The sequence below is a fragment of the Brachyistius frenatus genome, unplaced genomic scaffold, assembly GCF_029030835.1.
Source record: "Brachyistius frenatus isolate BFR_SWC_R1_liver_20210118 unplaced genomic scaffold, ASM2903083v1 Contig_12, whole genome shotgun sequence".
In the NCBI taxonomy this organism is placed as follows: Eukaryota; Metazoa; Chordata; class Actinopteri; family Embiotocidae; genus Brachyistius; species Brachyistius frenatus.
Genome location: NW_027210611.1, coordinates 4201765 through 4223119, shown reverse-complemented (window position 1 = coordinate 4223119; position 21355 = coordinate 4201765). Strand labels below are relative to the sequence as shown.

The 21355-nt window shown below is 45.2% G+C and overlaps 1 protein-coding gene across 4 annotated transcripts; it reads right to left on the bottom strand.

Moving 5' to 3' along the window:
- Positions 1 to 2508: 2508 nt before the first annotated feature.
- Positions 2509 to 21122, bottom strand: lpin2 (lipin 2). 4 transcript variants are annotated; one of them, XM_069692331.1, is made up of 19 exons: positions 21039 to 21122; positions 15034 to 15234; positions 12143 to 12238; positions 10812 to 11176; positions 10612 to 10719; positions 10366 to 10492; positions 9945 to 10284; positions 9747 to 9846; positions 9388 to 9575; positions 8808 to 8901; positions 8624 to 8693; positions 8262 to 8533; positions 7857 to 8004; positions 7308 to 7456; positions 5908 to 5994; positions 5182 to 5334; positions 3914 to 4028; positions 3311 to 3414; positions 2509 to 2748 (listed from the first exon to the last, which is right to left on the bottom strand). In XM_069692331.1, the coding sequence occupies exons 2-19, from the start codon at positions 15223 to 15225 to the stop codon at positions 2604 to 2606; spliced, it is 2853 nt and encodes a 950-aa protein (XP_069548432.1). In that variant the 5' UTR covers positions 15226 to 15234; positions 21039 to 21122; the 3' UTR covers positions 2509 to 2603. The 4 variants fall into 4 exon arrangements, with proteins under 4 accessions (XP_069548432.1, XP_069548433.1, XP_069548431.1 ...); XM_069692332.1 differs by lacking the exon at positions 21039 to 21122 and adding an exon at positions 20778 to 20848; XM_069692330.1 differs by lacking the exon at positions 21039 to 21122 and adding an exon at positions 17921 to 18210.
- Positions 21123 to 21355: the final 233 nt, after the last annotated feature.

The following is a 21355-nucleotide window of genomic DNA, read 5'->3' as shown; positions in this document are numbered from 1 at the left end:
CAGCAGTCGAGTGAGAACAAACATTATATATACCACATATCCCAGGATCAAAGAGGATAAAGTGTGATTCTTTCACACAAGGTGCTTCACTTTCATAGAAAGAATGGAATTTCTTTTGATAATTATAAGATAAATCTAGTTGACTTCAAAAATGTTGCAGAGAACGAGCAAACGAATCAAACGCAAAACACACGTCCTGATCGTCGCGAAACGTCGGCGCCGCGGAGCGAATGAGGAAACCCTTTCTGAAGTGACGACAACTTAGCGTGACCGGTCCGGATGGAGCCGTCGTCACAAATTGTGCTTTTTTTTTTTTCTTCTTTTCTTCCCTCCGTTATTTTCTCTTTTAGCCCTCGACAAGAACGCACAGTCGTATTCCTGCTCCCGCTCGCGTTGGGGGCGTCATCCGTGTCAGCGGCGCGTCCGACAACGAGTCATTTCTTAAATCGTACACGCGCGCGCTTCAAAAAAGCTTCCTCTGCGGAGTCAAGTATTTCCTGTTTACCTCCGAACAAAACCAAATTTCTCTTCCTCCGGTCGCCGGAGGCACACGATCAGTCGTTTCGTTCTCTCACACATTCGCACGTTGAGGCTTAAAGGGGGGCTGCTGTGATACGACCTTTTTTGTTGTTGTTGTTGTTGTGTCGTCTTTCCGGTACCACGAGTAAACACAACTCCCCTCCTCCCCCACTTCTGCCGCACAGACAGCGCCTATCCACGGTGACTTACGTCGACGTATCTCAGAAGAACTGAACGGGTCAGAGAGGTAAAACTAAAAAAAAAAAAACACACAAAAAAAACAACAACTCTTCAATCCTGCAGTAATTGCACACTCGGGTCTACCGTGTACTTAGGCCGGCGGTGAAGTGCAGTTGTGGGCGAGAGGCGTGCTGGGTGGACCGTCTGCGTCTCCGGGCGCAGCTCGGGCAGAGGGCGTCGGATAAGTCTCGGTAAAGCCGCTGAGGGGACGCGAGCGAAAGGGGAAGCACCACAGCAGCACCCCAACAGCAGCAGCGCTCAGTGATTAGGTATGCACGCGCACACGCACACGCACACACACACACACACACACACACACACACACACACACACACACACTTTTAAATCAACTCGTAGTCATTCTACAGAGGATCCTTCATGTTAAGCTCTCCGCTTCCTTCCGCTGTTCCAACTCGAGCGTTATCTCGTACATTTACACGCACACGCACGCTTTAATACTAAAGCTGCAGATTTTTTTTTTTTTTTTTTTTTTTAACAGAGGTTTTGCTCAGGAATGTCTTATGTGCAGGTTGCCGTGGGAGACATGACTGAAGACCGAGCTTGCACGAGGCCGAGGGAGTCACCGTTCAGTGCGTGTTAACTCTTGTGACCGAAAACACAAAATACCAAATTTGAAGTATTTCCGCGTCGCGTCGGCGATAAATTACTTTTTCAGACGAGCGAAAGGCATCACGATAGAAATCAATAACTTAAAAAAAAAACAACAACAACATCATTTCTCATAAATAGTGACTGCATCGCTAACAGAACACACTTGATTTTTTTTTTTTTTTTCCAGAGCTTTGTAGAACAGAAGAAACATGTTTTAAAAACAGACGGCGAGACGGTGCGTCACGAGGCTGCTTCAGTCTCGCTTTCAAGTCACATTCCTCACGTGATTGTCGAGGGCGTCTCCCGAGTGTGACCTTCAATGTGAACGGTGCCGAACGTGACTAACTGAGAACGGAGGCCATGACCTCTGGGGGGGTGGAGGGGGGCGGGGCGGAGGGCGGGGCGGGGGGAGTGGCCACGTGAAATCGGTTCCAGCCGCAGTGAGAACTGGACGCCTTGCTGTCGCTCTCCCAACGGTTAGGTTCCTGGAAACTGAACCACCGCGTACGGGGGGGGGGGGGGGGGGGGGGGGGGGGGGGGTCGTCACAGTCGGTGTAATCTTGTTATTTCAGCCACTGTGACTATTTTACTTCTTCTTCTTCTTCTTTTTTTTTTTTTCTTCTTTTACAAAAAAAAAAAAAAAAAAAAAGGAACAGAATAAAGCCTCCAATTAAAGGCCGGACGCTCGCGTCGAGGCCAACGCGGCAGCCGCAGCAGTAAAAAAAAAAAAAAGGCCGACGCGCAGCGGCAAACTGCCGCCCGGCGTTCCGTCGTCTGTCCCGTTTCAATTTAACGGCGTGTCGTTTTTCCTTTCGAACGCCGCCCTTCCGGCTTCCTTCGGGGCCGTCGAGGGCGAAAAAAAAAAATTGGGACTTCGGGTCGCTCTCCCGATGGCAGGAGTTTACGGGGAGGACAAAAGACGGGTCTCCGGTCGCTAAACCCCCCCGCCCCCCTCCCCTCCACCCACCCCGAACGCCCCACTTCGCAGACAAAAGTGGGTGATTTCTCCCTCTCGTCTTCCAGGGGATGATGGACTCGAAGGCGTTACTCATGAGGATTTACAGTTCCGGTGCTAATCTCCACCTTTTTGTGTTTGCGATCATAACCATGTTGCCGTGTCAAGACTCAAGTGTAGAGTGGCGCGCGTGCGCGTGTGTGTTCAGGAGATGCGTTGATTCGAAGTGCACTGGAGTCCAGTCACACGGATACCCGCGTGTCCACGTGTGCGGAAATCAGAGCAGCTCATCGGGGTCGACGTCCGCTATCGGCTGTCTCCAGTAACAGAAAGAGCTGAACTCCGGCATCAGGAAGGCCTCGTTCTGCTCTTTGCTCAGCAGGGGGAACACGTGCTCCACCAGCTCGCTCAGTCTGCAATAACTGCGAAGGAAAAACATCGGGCTGAGAAAGACGGAACGACACGTCGGGGAAAGCAAGCGGATGAGCGGGTCGGTGCGGGTTAGACCCCGCGCGTCCGGTCCTTGAAAAAGGGTTTCGAGATGTGCTGAAAGTGTATTCAAAATATCGAAACGCGGGGAGCAAACCGCTGCGTCGATTTTTTTTAAATTTATTTATTTTTTTTTTTTTAGGGAACTCGAGGACAAGCTTTCAGACTGTTGCGAAATCCAAACGAATTTGAAGTCGCGCTTTTGAGCGGCTGACAAATATGTCGAATAGCTGTTCTAATTTGAACTCCCGTTTTGTTCTCCGCCACCTCCTCAGGCGTGTTCCTAAATGTCCCCCCCCTCCCCCCCCCCGTGTTCAACTTTGCGTTTTATTGCCGCCGGGCAAGACGGCGCGCGGTCACAGTTACAGGGAGAGCGAGCAAAACGGTAAGAGGTGCGGACTGGAAAACAAAAACAAACAAAAAAAAACCAATCAGCTGTAATACCGACGGCGCAAATGTCCTGACGTCAACGCCGGGGATCTTTGCGGTACTTACGAGGACTTGTTGCCCTTCTGATCCTCCTGGATCAGCTCTCCCTTGGGGTTGACGGTGAAGATCCTGCACACCGGAACGCCAACCTCCTTATAGGCAAACACGTCCTGGAGCGGAGACATGACGATTAAAGTGTCCGTCAATCTACGATCCAAACGTAAACTTGACAAAAAAAACAAAAACAAAAACAAAAAAGCGAGCGAGGCCGCGGGCGAGATCGCGCGTCTTGTGTTTTGTTTTCTTTGGGGAGAGACGCGGACAGGCGGAGGGAGGTTCGACGGCTTCATCCGGGTGTCGGGTGTTTACGCAGCTGAAGACGGGACGCTTTGCGCCCGACTCGAGCTCCCCGGGCCCGCAGATGAAGCCGCCCGGGCTCGGACTCCCGCCGGCGACCTCGGCTCGGGGTTCAGCCCCCGGAGCTGGTTTCACACGCGTCTGCTTAACTCATAGCCGAAGGGCCGCGTTGATCTTACAATACGCAATTACCGCGTCCACTTCCAAAAAAAACAAAAAACAACAACAACAACAAAAAAGAGACACACCTCGCTTACATGTAAAAATGAGCACTTTAAAATGTGTAGCGTCTTCAAACGCGCATTCACTCACATTAGTTCTATTCCCGAAGGCGGTGTAGAACGGCTGCTTGTTATGCTGGAACAGGTTCTTGATGTCGGTAAGGCATTCGATCTTGAAGATCTCCGGTTTCTTCTCAATGACCTCCCTGAAGCAGAGAGACGGTTTCTTTAGAGCGACACACACACACACACACACACACACACACACACACATGCGTGTCCTTAACGTGGGTCAAGTCTGAGTGAGCGATAACGTAACCGAACGCAGGTTTATTTGTTTTTTTTCACTTCTTTCTTCCGGGCTATATATGTATATATATATACCCCCACACCTCGCTTAATATATAATCTGTATACATGTCAAAGCAAAACATCTAAAGGCACCCTGAAAATATCATTTAAAAAAAAAAAAAAAATCAAATAAATCACTTCAATCAAGCTTGTCTGATGAAAGTCCAAACACCAGGTGCCATGAATAATGCAAATATCTGCAACTTAATGACTTCACACAAAAATGAACATGGTGTAAGTTGCTATGGTGACAGGTTCACCTGCCGTTCAAGGTAACGAAACATCGCCAGTGATGTGCTGGATGATTAAAACGCAAAATATAGCAGGTCATGTTCAACAGAACGGTTGACTCCACAAAAAAGAGTTGAAAATCCTGTTGATAATAGACCTGTATGGTGTAACAAAAGCCTCTATTTTACTTTGTGTGTGTGTGTGTGTGTGTGTGTGTGTGTGTGTGTGTGTGTGTGTGTGTGTGTGTGTGTGTGCGCGCGCGCGCGCGTTGTGCACATTTAAGCCAGAGGGTTGGATTTGGGCACAATGGGAAAAAAAATGTAGCAATTTCCACAAGCCCATGATGTTTATGTCCACACAAAGCCAGCAGCTCCCGACAACACGTGCAGTGTTTCAATTGTTTTCTTCGACTCGGCATCGACTCGGCATCACGGGTCGTACAAACAACTGTTGCGGAGTTCAGTAAGAATGCCGATCACCAGGCTATTTCTGGGAGCCGGCGGCACGGGCTGCCAGCACGGTTAACACCTCTCTGGGTAGGAATTCACGAGCTCGGGCGTATGGAAGGCTTATTGTCAGGGACGAAGGCTGCGGAGGGCGCGGAGGGTTCCCGAGACTGCCGAACATCATTAAAAAAAAAAAAAAAAAAGGATTCAAGTCTGAAGGGGGTGGTTTGAAAACACAATTAAGATGCGGGAGGGGTGTGGTGGGTGGGTGGGGGGGGCATCAGGAGGATTTAGCGCGTGATGAGTTTCGTGACACCGTACGCGATCGTACCTGTGGAAGGCGGAGAAGAGGCTGCTGGGAGAGAGCATGAGAGGCCCGCGGGGCAGGATGGTGCCTCCGTCGTTGACCCACTGCAGGTAACCCCTCGTCATGTCCGCCATGCCGATAGCCCGAGCCGAGCAGTACAAGAACTTGTAGCCGTTCCTGCCAATGGGGAGAGCAGAGCTCGTTAACACTTGTTCCCAACACGCGTCATTATCAGGGGCCGGAGTAGCGACCACTGAAACAAAAACAAACAAACAAACAAACAAAAATAGCACTTTCATTAGATCAGTTGTAACGGCTGCTTTCACGAAGTGCAGAAGTCAATAACAATTCAATGCAAAATTGGACAGAGGAAAGATTATATTCATTCCGGCCCGTTCTCTTCAACCTATTTCCTGCATAAAAGGGCACTCGAGTTGCTGTTCGTTGCGTGATTGAAGCAGGTCCGGGAGAAAAATGTAAAAAGTCAAAAAGGAAATCCAATTAGAAATTTGGCCATGACGAATTTAATGGGTGTTTTTAGTTTCTGCGATAATTCAGTCTTAATTACAGCTAAACTTACCGAGTCATCCACCTGGGAGTAAACCCCCCCCACACACACACACACACAAAACACCGGGAGGCGGCATCGACTGCATAGCAAGCCGACTGGGAATCCGACCCAGACAGTCCTAACTACTGACCAACGCTTCATCCTTCCTCTGTGATTAATCAGTGCTGGTGTGCACTTACTCAGCTACTGAGTGGTAGAGCTTGGCGATGCCCTGGTGCGTCCAGTCTTTCCCCAACTGTGGAAGGATCTGTCCAAATACATCTGACCTAAGACATTCAACACAAATATTAGTGACATAAAGACAGGGACACCCCCTGCACTCTTATGTAGAGTAAAAGACTAGAAAGCACACTGGTAGTACAGACTGTTCAAAAGAGGTCAAATAAAGGCGCATAACTAAGTCTGGATTTTTTTTTTTTTTTTTTTAAATCTTAAATAGAGAACATTATGGGCTGTTCTCCACTAATGAGGATTACTGGCCCATAGGGGAGGCACCGTCTCACCCTCATCTTATGGCTCTGTGGTGCTTACAGACCTAAATGTAAATGAGCTCATTAGAGCCCCCGTGCTCTTCACCCGGTTCCTCAAAGAGAGCCTCGTGTCACAGGTTGGCCTGAAGGGTCACGGATAATAAGCTGCAGTCAGTCGGGGCTTGTTTGATGTTGACCACCTCTGAACCTTTGCAGGGCGGGCGTCGGACAGGCAGCTGTCGTCAGCTCGGTTTCAAATGAGAGGTAACTAGCTTTTAACATAAACAGATTTGGGCGAAGGGCTTAATATCTGCTGTTTGAGATCGGGAACGTGTCCCTGGTGATGAAGTTGCTCAGAAAACTGCTAATTGACACAATCTGTAAAACTCATTTCTCATTTTCCTTGCTGTTTTTTTTTTTTTTTTTTTTTAGTTGGTTGAACGCACTTTAACGTATGCAATATTTTTGCAACAACTTCAGCCCCTGTTCATTCACCTGCTGGCCTCCGTTGGTCATACATCACAGTAGCCATCAAATAAGAAGCCTTATTTAAGAGTAAAATATGTGGTTAACTTATGGACTAAAAACACTACAGATGCTATTAGTCAATTCATGTCATCCTTCCTTTTTGGCATGATGGATGTTAACAGAAAATAATTCAAGACTGGCGCTTTTACTTGATTTGACTGATTGATTAAAAATTTGATCCTCACTTCATTAAATAAAGTAAAACAGGCATTTACAGGAGATGTGTATGAATGGCAGCTTCAGCGGTTACTCCACGCACGCCAAATACGTTCAGTTTTTTTAGGACTATACTATGAGCAGGCAAACAAGCAAACTCTTATGCACGAGTGGAGAAGAAGCCTGCAATCATGTAAATGGTTGCAACAATAACTCAATGAGTTAATGTGTTGTGCTTTACTATCCACGATTGTCAGGTCATTTTCAGGTCAGTTTAATAAACAAGTAGTTTGCTGCACAGTTTGGCTCTGTGATAATGTGCATTAAGTAGCACCGTAAATGGAGAACAAATGCCACAGTAATTCAGTATCATTGCTTAGTTTGGAGGCGTCGGGAAACTAGTGTGAGTGATTAAAAGTTCGTACTTGGTGATGGTGCCATCAATGTCAGAGATAATGACTTTGTCATCCCAGTTCCACAGATAGATGGTGCCCTCACAGCGGCACGTGCCCTGGTACTGCGTGGTGATGCTGAACGTCACATCGTTGGGTCCCTCCTTTAGCTTCAGACTGGCCTGGAAAAACAACGAGAACAGTGAAGGCATCTGGAGGAAGAGTCCGTTTCATTCACTAATTACAACAACATCAGAATTACTCTCCAGTATGATCTGATTTGCCACAGCACAACGACCATGTGCAGGTCTTCAGAGCCCCCTACAGACAACAAGGGGAGTAAACACGTTGCAGTTCACAGCGAGCCAGCAGAGGGAGCTCTAAACTACCAAATAAACCCTTTCCTGTACAAACCTCTTTGAGCACAGAGTATTCTGAAAGCGAGACCCCATTTTTAATTGTAGTCACATTAAAGTATGAATTCACAAATATAGGACATGTAATAAGAATTAGTATATTGCTTTAGATTTAAAGTAAAACTAGATGAACTTGAACGAGGAAAATGTGTTAGCGTGTACTTACAATCTGATCAGAAGAAAGGCGTAGTGACTTCCTGTAAGTGTGTGGGCTGGGATGGTGCTGGCCATCAACTGGCTGCAGCCTCTCTTGACAGGAGGCGGCACTCACTTCCTTGGCCTCCTCGTCACTGGACGAGTCTCCTGCTTTAGGTCTGCTGGGCGGCAACAACAACACTTATGGTCATCTAATTATTCCGAGCAATGAAAACTACTGCAGACACAGCATGTATTGGTTGCAAGATTGTATCTGTAGTGAGAGACAGTTGAATTAAATGTCACTTCATATACACACATCAGTCATGACCTGCTTTGTTATAAAAAAAACCAAAAAAACCAAAAAAAACACTGGTTTGACAGCTCTATCCTCTGTCCAATACTATCACTAACACACTGCTTTGGCATCACGTACGGTAAGACCAGGTTCTCCTGAGATATGGAGGGCCCTTCGTCCTCCAACTGAGATTCCTCCTTGGTTTCAAGCTTCGTCTCCGACTGGAGGAAAGGAGGAAGAACAGAAATGACCGGACAATTAGCGCAAATCAGATCTAAAACCACTGCATATAAAGACGTGTGATAGCGCATGCATGCCTGCTTGATTGCGCTGTCCGCCCTCTTTCGCCAAAACCACCAGCGGCCTGACTTCTTTGGCATTTTCTCTTTCACCCAGGCCTCCTCTGTAGCCTAACATATACGAGGAGACAGTTAATGATGAGCTGGTTGCAAATTTACACAAATACGGTGCACAAAATGGAAAAACAAAACCTGAATTACCTTTGGTAAATTCTTCTGAAATGCTTGTAGACTTAATATCAAGGGAGCAGCTAGTGTCCAGTTATAATATCTGAGAACACAGACTTTGGTTAAGACACAATCATGACCACACATTCCCAGTATATCTCTCTTTTATACATTTATCTTGTTAAATAAATTAAAAAAAAAAAAAACACTGACGTACCTATTTGCTATCTTTACTACCAGGTTGGGGTTATCAATAATTGCTGGACTTTCAGCAAATTCATGATAGGTGATGATATGCTCCATGAATCTTTCTGCAAGAACAGGAGAAAGGGAGAAGACTAATTAAAGACAGCGGGTGAAAAGGGCAGCGGTGGTGAGCCATAACATCTCACTACACAAAAAGGTCAAGGAACTTTTTTCTTCCTTCAGCCACAGCAGCTCAGCGATATTAAGACACACTCCCAGAAGAGTGTATATATATTTACTGACATGAAAATGAGAGAAAAAGGCAGAGCTGATGAAATATAAGAGGGAAAGTAAAATAGGTTAATGTGGGCATTGGCACAATTAAGCATACCAAGCTGATTATTTGTATTAAAAAAAAGAAAAAAAAAGAGAGCCTCCTCTAACAGTAGCTGGATGCCTTCTTATGTAGCAAATGCAGCAGTGAAACTTTGAAGTTACACAACACATTTAGCCAAATGCCTCCTAGCTGAGGGTAACTTTCTGTCTGCCATAAAAGTGCACTTCAGCCTGCATTTTTTTTAAAAATTTTTATGCGTTTCGTTCTCGTGTACCTTTGGATATTTCAGCATTTTCTGTGAGACCTCCGCAGAGAGACAGGGTGACGTCGGGGAGGTCACTGGCTGAGTCAGAAAGACACTCCGTCCCGCTGTCAGCTGCGGCGCTACCCACCGACTGTGGAGACTGTGAACCGGAGTGCATCTCTGAGTCCATCCAGTGCTTAGTCGCAGCTTCAGACTCACTGGAGCCACAAAAAAAAAGAAAAAGAAAAGAGGCATATACGTCATGATACTGGTCTTTAAGGCTTTCGGTGGTATTTTAGAGGAGGGATATTTCTCCTGCCTCTGTTCACGATTTAAAATAGAGCACTTTAATTAGGTCAAGCAATTAGGTGCCTCTTTCATTATCTAACCTCTTAGGAAAATATCGGGCCGCAACATCAGGTTCAAGTACATTCAGGTCGTCAAGGTAGATATCCTCAGGACCCTGATGCTGGCTCCTCTTTGGGACACCTGCGTTCAACCACAGAAGTATTTCATTATTTAATGTACTGGATTATAACCAGTGCTTAAAAAAAACAAAAAAAACAACGGACAGCGCTCTAACCTACCTTTCTTTTTCGAAGGAGAATCGCTCTGTTGGCTGTTGGAAGGGGTGGAGGTCCCCATGCTGGATGGCAGGATATCGAGGGGCTCTGTGGGGGTTACGGGACTCGCAGAGGTTAGGGGGCTGATGGCCATTAGCGGATTCCCAGGTGTTACAGTGGCGATGGGGGTGCGTGGCTCAGGCTTGACGATGGTGCACACTGAGGAGGACAAGGCACCGTCTTTCTTTTCGATCTCGCTGTCAATCTCCATGGCCTCGGAGCTGAGGATGACGCGGAAGTGGGTGCTCTCCGATGGCATGATGGTCACCGTTTTTAGTGGTTCTGGTTTGTCTTTCTTGGTGACCTGGATATCGGATATAACACATGGCTATGACAAAAGGCAGAGTAAAAACTGCTGTGAGATTTATTGGAAAGAAGAGCTTACCCTGGTGGTTTCTGGAAACTCTCCCCAGGTCCACTGCATGTGGGACTCGGCTCGGAGTAAACTCTCTGAGGGCCTCATCATCAGTTCTGAGTCGCTTTTTGGGGAAAAGGCCTGAGACAAACCATGACTGAAGGGACAGATAAAGAAAAGCAAACAATCAGTAAAATTTAAAAAAAAATTAAAAACGCTTTTTATGTGTCTTTACTATACTCTTACTAATAGCTCAATGCTCATGTCAATAGGTACCTATCACTTGCTGCCCAGTCCCCATCAGACATTGGATAACCATCAAGGTTGTGTCTGGCTGCGGGTAATTTGGGGTCAATGTCTCGCATTGTGTTCACTGACGGTGACCTAAACCCAGAGTGCAAAAGATACATCGCAATCAATCCATCTATGTTGGAATAAATCTTGCCTACAGCAACAACCATTGACCCCGAACCTACCTTGAGACGTGTGCTGCAGCCTCCTCGTCAGAGCTCAAGTCCATCTCAAAGATCTCTTCATTTTGCCCAATGCTGGACATGGTAGCAGCAGTGTTAGCAGCGGAGGCGTTAGCAGCGAGAGCGTTAGCAGTAGTGACTGACATCGGTGGGGTCAGTTCCTCCCTGCGGGGGTCTCCTTTGTGCTTCTTTCTCCGTTTTTTCTTCTTTTTCGTGGCCATGGTGCTGGGAGCAGGAGGATCAGGTGGGTCTTCTGGGTCAATGGGGTCATCCTCCAGATCTTTTGGTGCCCTGTGCTCCACCTCAGAGATCCAGAACAGATGACTCTCTGTGGGGATTGGTGAGGTGGCCAGGTGTGCCGGGACAATCTGTTGAAGGACAAACGCACGGACGTGAGGCTTAAAGGTTGTGTGAAGGACTGAAGGGGATTTATTGGCGCAAATGGAATAAAATATTGACGATTATGTTTTCATCAGTGTAAAAATCGCCTGGAACGAAGAATCGTTGTGTTTTTGTCAGTTTACAATGAGCCTTTACTGTCTACATAGGGAGCGGGTGCCTTGCCACAGAGTCCATCATGTTTCTACAGTAGCCCAGAGTGGACAAACCGAACACTGTCTGCAGGGAGGGACTTCTGTGTTTTTCCTGAGTATCTTTCTAAGTAGATTCTCCGACATGCTTAGAAAGGGTAGGTTGAGGTGTAGGGTGTTTAGTCGTTTGCAATCTGCAGCCTCACCGTGAGATGCCACTAAATCCTGGACACGGTTAAAACAAGTGAAAGCATAAGCAGCATAGTGACTCAAGTCCTGTGGAAGAGGGTGCTGGTCACAGCTGAGCTGTCACAATACGTGCTCGAGGTGCTCGGGCATAAGGTCACCCTTCAAATTAACCGACTGCACAACAGTGGAGTAATTACCTTCTCACACAAACATTGCCCTCCCACTGCACTAAAAAAGAGGGCTGCAGTTACAGCATGAAGCACAGGCATCCTAAAACAGTGTTTTTCTGTAGTGTGAACAAAAGCAATGCTGAATGTGTTATGCGATCCCCCCCCCCCCACACACACAATCCCCCCCCATAAATTCTTAAGACATGGCTGTTATGCTGAAACACAAAACAAGGTTGTCAGCCTTAGCTTGAGCAGCTACACAAATTAGAAATCTGTAAAGATGTTGATATCGATTGTGACAGGAAATTTTTTTCGCAGTCTATTCAATGTCTCACTTAACTTTAGGTACTGTACTTTACAAAGCACAGGAATCCTGATTAAACTTCGTGTCATTGACCTTCAGGAGTATTGTTATTTTCATCTGTGTAGTTGATGTCATACTTACGTTAAGCTGCTCAGCCTCCTGGACGAAAAAGGCCTCTCCATTGTCACCGAGCTTCATATGCAGGTCCACGGGCTCTCCGTTCACTTCGATGTCAATCTGGAAAAGGTTGGCAGCAGATAAAAGATTGACACCTCTGGGCTAACATGAAAACTCACAATGTAATGGTGCAGTCATTGAAAGGTTTTTTTTTTTCTAATAGAAAAATCAAAATCATAAAGAGGACACTGAAAATGGTGATTAGTCAATCATTATAGGTACATATCAATCAATACAAATCATATTTATTAGCCATTTTAAGTGATTTAAAAGTAAATTGGGTCTCGTTTTACAACACTTCCGCCACTTTATCAGACCACATACAGGGCTTGTAGCTACTTAAAACCCCATCTTTCTACTGAGGCTTTAGAAAACTTAATAAGCATATGGGTCTTTAGGGCTTTTACATTCTGTAGAGCCTGTCAATAGAACAAGACCATTCATGTTTGCTAGACAAACCCCAGTGGAGCGGGGGCCCATTCAGCAACTTGACACCACAAATGAAAAAAAAAACAGGTCACGTCTGGCAGAGACTATAGAGGAGGCAGACTTTGACTTCCAAGTGCTCTGCAACCTGAAACCAAAACATCAATATTCATTTTCAACCAATGGCCACCAGAATTATCTGTTCCTTTTCCTCTCATGTGATCCGTCATGTTGTTTCTTTCCTTCTGCTTTACTGTTGGTGTGGTTTCTCCGCAGCGTCGAGATTTAATTTCACCCCCTCAGAGTTGCTGAGGGGAATTCATGTGTGGTCGTGGCTGGGAATTTCAATGCCCAATTAATAATGATCCTGAATAAATGAGGATCCTCTTCAACCTTTCACAGTCAGTGACAGGCTACATTCACTTGAGTGGCTGAGTTGTGGATTTGCAGACATCGTGCTGGATGACAGGAATTATTGAAGGCAATGGCCACCAGCAGATGCTCAAAATTAGGACAGTGTATTGGGTTATTTGGTTCTGACAGCGCTACCCAAATTGACGCTTGAGGCTCATGTTTAGTTCCAGCAAGAAGAACAGAAAATGGAAAGGAAGAAAGAACTACTTGTGCATCGCTGTGTTTAATTATAACCCCCAATGTTTTTTTACAGCCAGACAGTATTTTAAAAACCTTTCTCATTGCCAGCCGATGTGACTGGTGTACGAGGACGGACATACTATCCACGACCAAAATTTAATTAGTATTTGGCTGGTGACTCGGTTGAATTCCCACTCTGAATTTTTCAAACTGCCTCCATGTGAGGAACAAACATCGCATCATTTATTTGGTCCATCAACTTATTAAAATATATATATATATATATATATATATATACAGGATCTGATGGGTGCTTGGTGACACATGCATAACTGTTAGTTATACAACAGCCCTTGTTGGGGCCTTCTTCACGTTTCCTCCCTCTCCCACACATTCAAGTTGTAGAGCCATTGCCATGGAAACCACTCATTCATTCCTCCTCTCTAAGCCCATCAGCATTCTGGGTAGGTGGAGAGACAGTGTATGTGTCCCCCCCCCCAAAATCATTATCCACTCTGGTCCACCAGCAAGTAAATAAGCTTTCAGTGCGAAACATAAAACTGTTCTGAGAACATAAGTCAGGACAAGTTCACCATTCATACTGCTGTTCTGCAAAAGCTAATTTTGGCCATTACTAATTGCGAACTGAACACCAAAAAAATATTCAGAATCTTTATCTTAATCTAAGCTGTTTAACTCAAGTAACCTCTATCAAACAAACAAACAAAAAAGCCTGGGTTAATTTATGCGGATGTAGCTTTCTCTAATAATCCTTCATTAAGATCTATAGTTCTATCCATAATATGCAGCGCTACATCTCTCCACTACTACTAAACTGGACTTAACCTGCCGTCCATACCCATCAACTGAGCCAGTGCAGAGGTGTTACAAAAATGCCCATTTTCTCAATTGAGGAGGGAGTGCTAAAGATAACACCACTGGTTTTCATCCATGAGTAATTGGATCTCATGTGCAAGCGAGTAATAATATAGTAACAACAACCATCAGTGAGAGAGAAAAGCCCCGAACATCCCACCTATGTTCAGCGGAACATAAAAGATTCCCATGAATGATTCACAGTGTGCGATCGCTCCGCTCCATATTCATCAATTACCCGCATCGGATCGGTGGAATCCGTATGCCTTTTCTGAGCTTAGTGTGGTGAATTTAGTTGAATTGAAGGCTATTATGAGCGTGCCGTGGGGAAGATGTCGATAAAGCACATTTTGCACATGCTGACGGTGTTATGAAAACAAGCCTACCCGGGCAGATAACTGGACGTCTTTTAAGTTGCAATGCGGCAGCCTAAAATATAACCAGAAAAACTCATCTGTGCCACACTGGAAATAATCTTATGCAATATTCACAACTACAAACTCATAGTTAAAAAGACTACCCCACTGATGGGCTGGTTAGAAAAATAAATGTTAAAATCATTGCAGCAGAACCAGAGACATTGTCCTTATTATCACACAGTCTTTTTCGTTGTCAAACACGAGCACCCACATAACCCATAATGCAACGCAACCACCAACAGTACAATTACAGATTCAGCTGTGTTATGCTAATAGCTGCTAATAGAGTGTCAAGCCACTCTTCTCAAGCAGAGATGAGGAGCTGGCTACAGGTCTGCATGGTCTTATACTGTATGGGAATGGGGGAATTGTATTTCCTCTTCAAAAGGACACTTTGTTTTCTGTCATATGTACATTTAGGAAATGTGCTTATTTGGACACAAATGATTTGATACGTTTTTATATCGAGCTCATGGCGTCAACATGTCCCAATAAAGGGTAACAACCTAAAGATGAAAAAAAAAAAAAAACTGAACTCACCACTTTCTCTTTGGAGCGCAGGACACCCAGCTTTCCGAAGCGCACGTGGAACGGTGAGCACTGGTAGGTGCCATCTCTCTGACGGACAACCACAACGTCGATACAGCCCGACAGCGTGGCCTGATTAATGCCCTTGTACAGCTCTTTGACGGTTACCAGAACCTGACCTGCCAGCTGGCCCACGTAGTTCATGGTGTCCCCCTGCAGGGGAGGGGAAAAAAAAAGAAAAGAATATAACATTAGCCGAGTTCACGGAAAGGCATGTTGTTCAGCAAGAGTCCAGAAGAGAAGACTCTAGTGGGAGGCACAAGTCGAGAAATCGACTTGTTTTTTTCCCCCCGTTTGATTTGCAGAACAGTCTCGCAGTCTGTCCACTGTTGTCACCTCTTTTAAGCCGGCTCTACCAGACAGTCGGGATGCCTCATTTGTTGTTTGCGTTCATCTCTTAGCTGCCTCACTGCCCCGTGGTGTCTGTTATCTCCTGACTTGCATACTGACTGCAAGAGTCCCACTGTTATCCTATCACTGACCATTGTCCCACGCGAGCGACATCAGAGAGAGGGGCTCATGGCTGGGCCGAAACAATGAGACAACCTCACACAGAGATCCCACTGCCCTGCTGTCATGGGAGCAGCTGACTTCCTGTTTACATTCGCGGCTCTCTGCAAAATACGACAAAAACAAAACAAAACAACAACAACAACAAAAAAGCCAGATTTCTGTGGCTAGAATTATATGGCCTTGGATTAATTCTGCACATTTTCTCACAACACTTTTAGTTACTTGGGATCAGGAGTTTGTGGGAGGTGGGGGGGCTGTAAACAACTTTACAAGCAATCTGTTGAAGCTACTAAATCAAGAGAGAAAATTACACACGGGCCAAAGCTAATCATACAAACGTTCCTGCCTTCCTGTGGCCTCTTTACTGAATAATTCAATAATTTGCCGTCATTAGTGCATCGTGACACACTGTGACGATTAACTTAGTCAACATAATTTTGGTTTGCTCGGGCTCAGGGTCTAGTTCAGGGAGGCCCGTAAACACATTCCCCTGCTGACCTCACTGGGTTTATGTAACCTGAAATGTTCCTATGTCACACTGATCTTTTGTTCTGGGTCTAGCCATGATGAGGGCAGTGATTGGGGCGTGGTGGTGGTGGTGGTGGGAGGGGGGCAGGGTAAGACTAGAGAATAGCGGCATTTATGCAACGGTGGCATCGTGGAATATGGGAAACTCACAGGGTCATTTTCTTACTTCAGGGCACGCTGATAATTAAAGAAACGTAGAACAGGTACACGTGTGTACAGGCAACGCAGGACGATGGACTTTTAACCACAACCACACAGGTCAACGTCATGCAACACAAGTCACAGCAAATTGGCTGTTTAAAGGGTTACAGACGGCTTCAGCTGACTTAGTGGAAGTACTGCGGGAGGAAGCTCAGGAACGAGAAGCTCTCAATTCTTTCTCAGAACTTTTGAACATTTGTACACAAGAAAGATGACAAAAAAAGAACAGGCTTTCCCCTTTGTTGACATTTAACAAAATGACTCTCTTCAGGAGTTACAACATCAATATTTTGACATCCCAGGTTGTGACAATCAGTTACCACCCGTCTTGAGGATGACATGAAACTATACGTCATACAAAAATAACCAAAGATCGAAGACAAAACTAGTTTTAGTGCTGCTTGCGTGACAGAAGTATGTTGTCAAGTATGTGTTTACGATATGACTTTCATAGTCTGGCATCTGTATTAAATAAGAGTTAAAAAAAATAATTGTGCTTTCAGTTTACAACAAACAAAGATAAGTAGGCAAATACAGGGCGCTTAAGCCAGCTCCATATTGTATGAAGGTTTAGATGACTTATTGATGGGAAAAGGGTGATTCAATACAGTGACGACTGGTACACATACACTGGTACACACAGGTACATTTCATCTCAGAGGAACCAGTGAACCCAAACATGGCCTGGAGACGTGGAGTAACACACCTTTGATGCAACATCATTTCAATGTACCACTGTCACTGGTAAAATGTAGACGCCATGTGGCATGTTGTTGGTCAGTTCCATTCATCTCCATTTTTTTGGGGGGCATTTCTGCAAATCTGTCTTTCTGCTGTTGAGCAAGGAACACGTTTTGATTTGGCAGACTATTCATATAAAATCTGCTTTCACTTTCACCTGGACAGCACGGCGTGACATAGCGAAAGTAAAAGTGCACATAAAGGAAAACCCACTGCACTTACAGTGTAAACGCCGAGCGCAGAGAGTCAAAAATAATTAGGGCGTAACAACAGGGGTTCAAAGATCTATAAAGATCATGAAACAATAGCAGATATTCCACAATAAAAACAAAATTAAGAAGCTGTTAGAAAATGCACCATGTAATAATGAGTTACCTAGAAAACAGTCACACGTGAGAAGCAGGTTTCACCTGCTTCTATTGCTGTTTTTTCGTTTTTTTTCATTTTAGTGTCAGCACAGCGGAAGCACAAGTACACATCCTGGCAGACCACAAAGTACAAAGTAAATAGGAGATGATTGGCAGATTGGACAGGTGATGTAAGCACCATTACCGAGCCTGAATACGTTGGACCAGATCACAACACAATATTAGTGCTTCCCACATTTTTCACAATCCAACGTAGTGCTGAAAAAAAAAGGCTCAATTGCAGCGTTCAAGCTGACATCATCCATCTGACTCACTGTGGTTAGGTGTCAAACTAATAGTTTGGCAACAACAATACACCAACAAGCGAAGCGACCTGCTAATTGTTTAGCAGCTAAACCAAACAATACAAGATGACTAACAGTGCATTAGGTCCTCCAGCATCAGGCCCAAGCTGTGACCGACGAGGGAACCTGTCAGTGTTGACTCACCAGGGACCAAGAAGACCTCAGGGACAGGGATTCATCCTGTTCACTGGTGTCTGTGTTGTCCTCTGTGTTGCTTCCCTGGAGCTCACCGTTATCCCAGGATCTCTGTCTCTTCATCACTATTTGTGGAGCCCCAGCTCTTACTTTACCCACCTCAAGGTACTCCGCTGGGACCGATGTTCTTCTCCCTCCGATTGTGATGATAATGTCTACCTGCCATCCTGAATACAATCTCAAATATGGCCCACCTAATCACCTTGGAATAACCTTCCCAGGGGTGAATACAGATAACACTATCTGGTGCCAGAGGCAATTATGCAACACTGTCATAAACTTTGTCATCGTTCTTCTGCGTGATTGTTTGCAGGATGTGCACTTGTGCTCATTGAGTCAGCTGACATGACATAAAGGGTTTAGCCAATGGGATGGCCTCTTGAAGGTGGCAGTAAATAAATGATAACAGCGAACTCCTGTGAACAGCTAAGCAATGTTTCGCCCTGATAAGAGTTCAAGCTCAGGGGAAAAAAAAACAAGCAGTGTGATGTTCTTGCACCGTCAGTCACGTGTACGTGACAGTCTTTGCTGCGTGAGCTTGTTACTGTGTATGACTTATCTAAAGGGTGGTGGGGGGGGTGGGAGGACTGGGAGGGAAGTTGGTGGACACTGACTGGCCAATGGATTCAACCGATGGGATATTCAGTACAATGGACTTCAACCTGTTGATTTGTTTGTAGCTTTTTACAACTGGTTGACATCCTGGACATGTGATCGCAGATGGAAAACATGGTACAGTGCTGTAAATACTAAAGGAATCATCTCTCTGGAGGGATTATTTTACATTAAGTATCGATATCAAGATCTAAACTCAACACAGACGGAGAGGGCACACTCATGAGACTGTAGTCCACGCAGTGACGAATTTGAACATGTTTTTGTCGTCAGGAGATTCTCCCCGTTCTGGCTTCCAGCCTCCTCCTGTCTGGTTCAGCTCCTGACTGAGTGCCTAAGATGAACATGATGCATGCAGCTCTCCTGTCCCATCTGCCAAGCCTTTTGTAAACACTACCAAAGAAAACACACAGGCCTACTGAGGCTGTGACTTGCTTCTTCCCGTGTGCTAGGATCTAGTCTGCGTTCAAGAATTTCACTCGGGCCGTGCATAAATAGATGAATACTTTCCTTTTAGTCGCAAATAATATATTACCTGCACTGTGCACTGAGTTATAAAAAAAAAAGAAGAAAAACACAGCCATGACTAAATAAAAAAGGATCAACACTGAAAGCTTTCACTACTTGAAGCTGTTAAGACACTGGAACTTACACTTGTACAAGTCTTAAATTGTACAAACGAATTTTAGGAAGAGCCATGTTATTATCAAGGTCTTTGACAATTATGGTTCTAGACTGGGACGGTCCAGAGCACATTTTCTTTGGGTGGGTGACAAAATAATCCCTCCTCTCCGTTAGCTGAGCAGCCAGACCACACAAGATTCCTGTTCCACTCTTTCAAGTATGAGGTTACACCAACCCATGCCAAAAATCAGCCTCCACGTTATTTGTGTAACTCAAACCATGACAGCCCCAGACAGACAGACAGGCTTTCATTTTCACACACTCCACAGAGCCAGGAAAACACAGATTCTTCATCAGAATGACAAGTCGAGTCCTTATTTTCTGTCGTCTGCGGAAATTTCTGGTTACGTGTGAATTTAGTGACAGACTGCAGAAAGCAAAGACGGTCAAAGCTCTACCGCTGATTCTGCCGTGGAGGATTGAGGCCGCACCCTGCGACAAAGAAGAAGCCTAAAACAGAGTTTGTTTGATCTTAATGTCCTTTTATTTCTCTTCACGTACTTTGCTGCGTTATCAGGTAAACCAGCAAACGGATATATTTGTGACAAATCTATTTCCGAAATACGTTTCCTCGACTTTACGGGACATTTGTCGGTTGTAGCTTTTGGTAGTGTTTAAGAAAAAAACAAAAACAATTACTTCAAATTATTGTTTCATCTCTCAGCCATTTGGTATTTGAAAGATCAGAAAGAAGCTCCTTCAAGAGGCAGAATAGCTGATATCTGATTCAAAGTATGTGTTTTATAATGTAAAGATAACATCTGACTTGAGTGTTAAGTAACATTATCATATATATATACACACACATTATATATAGGAATATATTGTGCTTTTTTTTTTACTCCACAACATATATTTCACAGCAATAGTCAGTTTTCAGATCAATATTTTCTGCATAAAATATATGTTTGTAATATATGAATTGTTATACATAGACAACTACTCGGCAGTATCACGTGTCTGCCTTGACACCAAATATACAGCTGATCACATGTCAATGGAGCAATATTTTCAATTCACTTATGATCAAATAAATCGGTCCATTTTGCATATTGACCAGTTTTTTTTAAAATTTTGATCCTTTAAGAACATTTTTCTGACAGCACTTCTGTATATTTTTTTTTTTTAATTGAGCTCTAATCGTAATCGAAATGTTTTGTTGTCGTTTTAAATCAAATTGCGATAAAGCCAAAACAAAAACACACAAGACAACCGAGCTAGCTCACGTTAGCCCCCCCCCCCCCGGGGGACGTCTCGCAGGTCTGACGTTAGCTTTAGCTTTTCGAGCTAAAACAAAAACAACAGCATTTTTTTTTTTTTTGGAGATTAAAGCTGATAAATCACCCAGTATGAAAGCACCGGAAATGAACGACTAGACAATAAAAACCCTCAAATGACTTATTTCGACGAGCATCGCCGTTAGTACACAATTCAAGCCTGAAGATAGTAGAAGAGAGATGAATGGAGACGGAGCTCGGCTAACCGGAGCGCTGTCGTTTTGCTTTACCGTTAACGGCGAAACGTTAACGCGCCGGGAGTCCGTCCCGACATCACCGGGCTCCGGATCGCATCTCCAATCCAGCCGTCGCGTTTTCTCCGTTTTAATTAATCCCCCAACACCCCCCCCCCCCCCCACCAAAAATAAATATATATATATATATATTTTTTTTTTAAGCGAGCTTACGTCGCCAGCTAACGTCAGCCGACGGGTCGGGACACCGCGACGGTCGGAGGGCTTCGCATCGTCTCCCCGTCGCTCGGCGCTTACCTTCCGGGTAACTTCAGCGAGACGCTGCCGACGAAGGACGCGGGTGCCGGGTGTCTTCACTGAGTCGCCATGTCGTCGCCGGTGAAACTCCCCTCCGAAAGAAAAAAAAAAAAAAAAAAAAAAAAAAAAGCCCTCCTGACGTGTCCGCGCCTGGACCACCGTGACCGACTGGTGGTTTGGCTGGCAGGCTGGCTGGAGAGTTGACGGGACCGGGGGAGGGGTGTGTGTGTGTGGGGGGGGGGGGGCGCTCACACAGCAGCAGCTGGGACACTTCAGACCTGGTCGAGGTTTAGTTCCTCAGACGACATTGGGACTTC

What these genes read in the sequence shown, in the direction of transcription:
- lpin2 (XM_069692330.1), bottom strand. Translation starts at nt 18,034, where the DNA reads ATGAAGAGACAGAGATCCTGGGATAACGGTGAGCTCCAGGGAAGCAAC. An exon ending in GACTGGGCAGCAAGTGATAG is followed by an intron (nt 10,493 to 10,611) that starts GTACCTATTGAC and finishes CTGTCCCTTCAG; the next exon opens with TCATGGTTTGTCTCAGGCCT. An exon ending in AAATGCTGAAATATCCAAAG is followed by an intron (nt 8,902 to 9,387) that starts GTACACGAGAAC and finishes CTGTTCTTGCAG; the next exon opens with AAAGATTCATGGAGCATATC.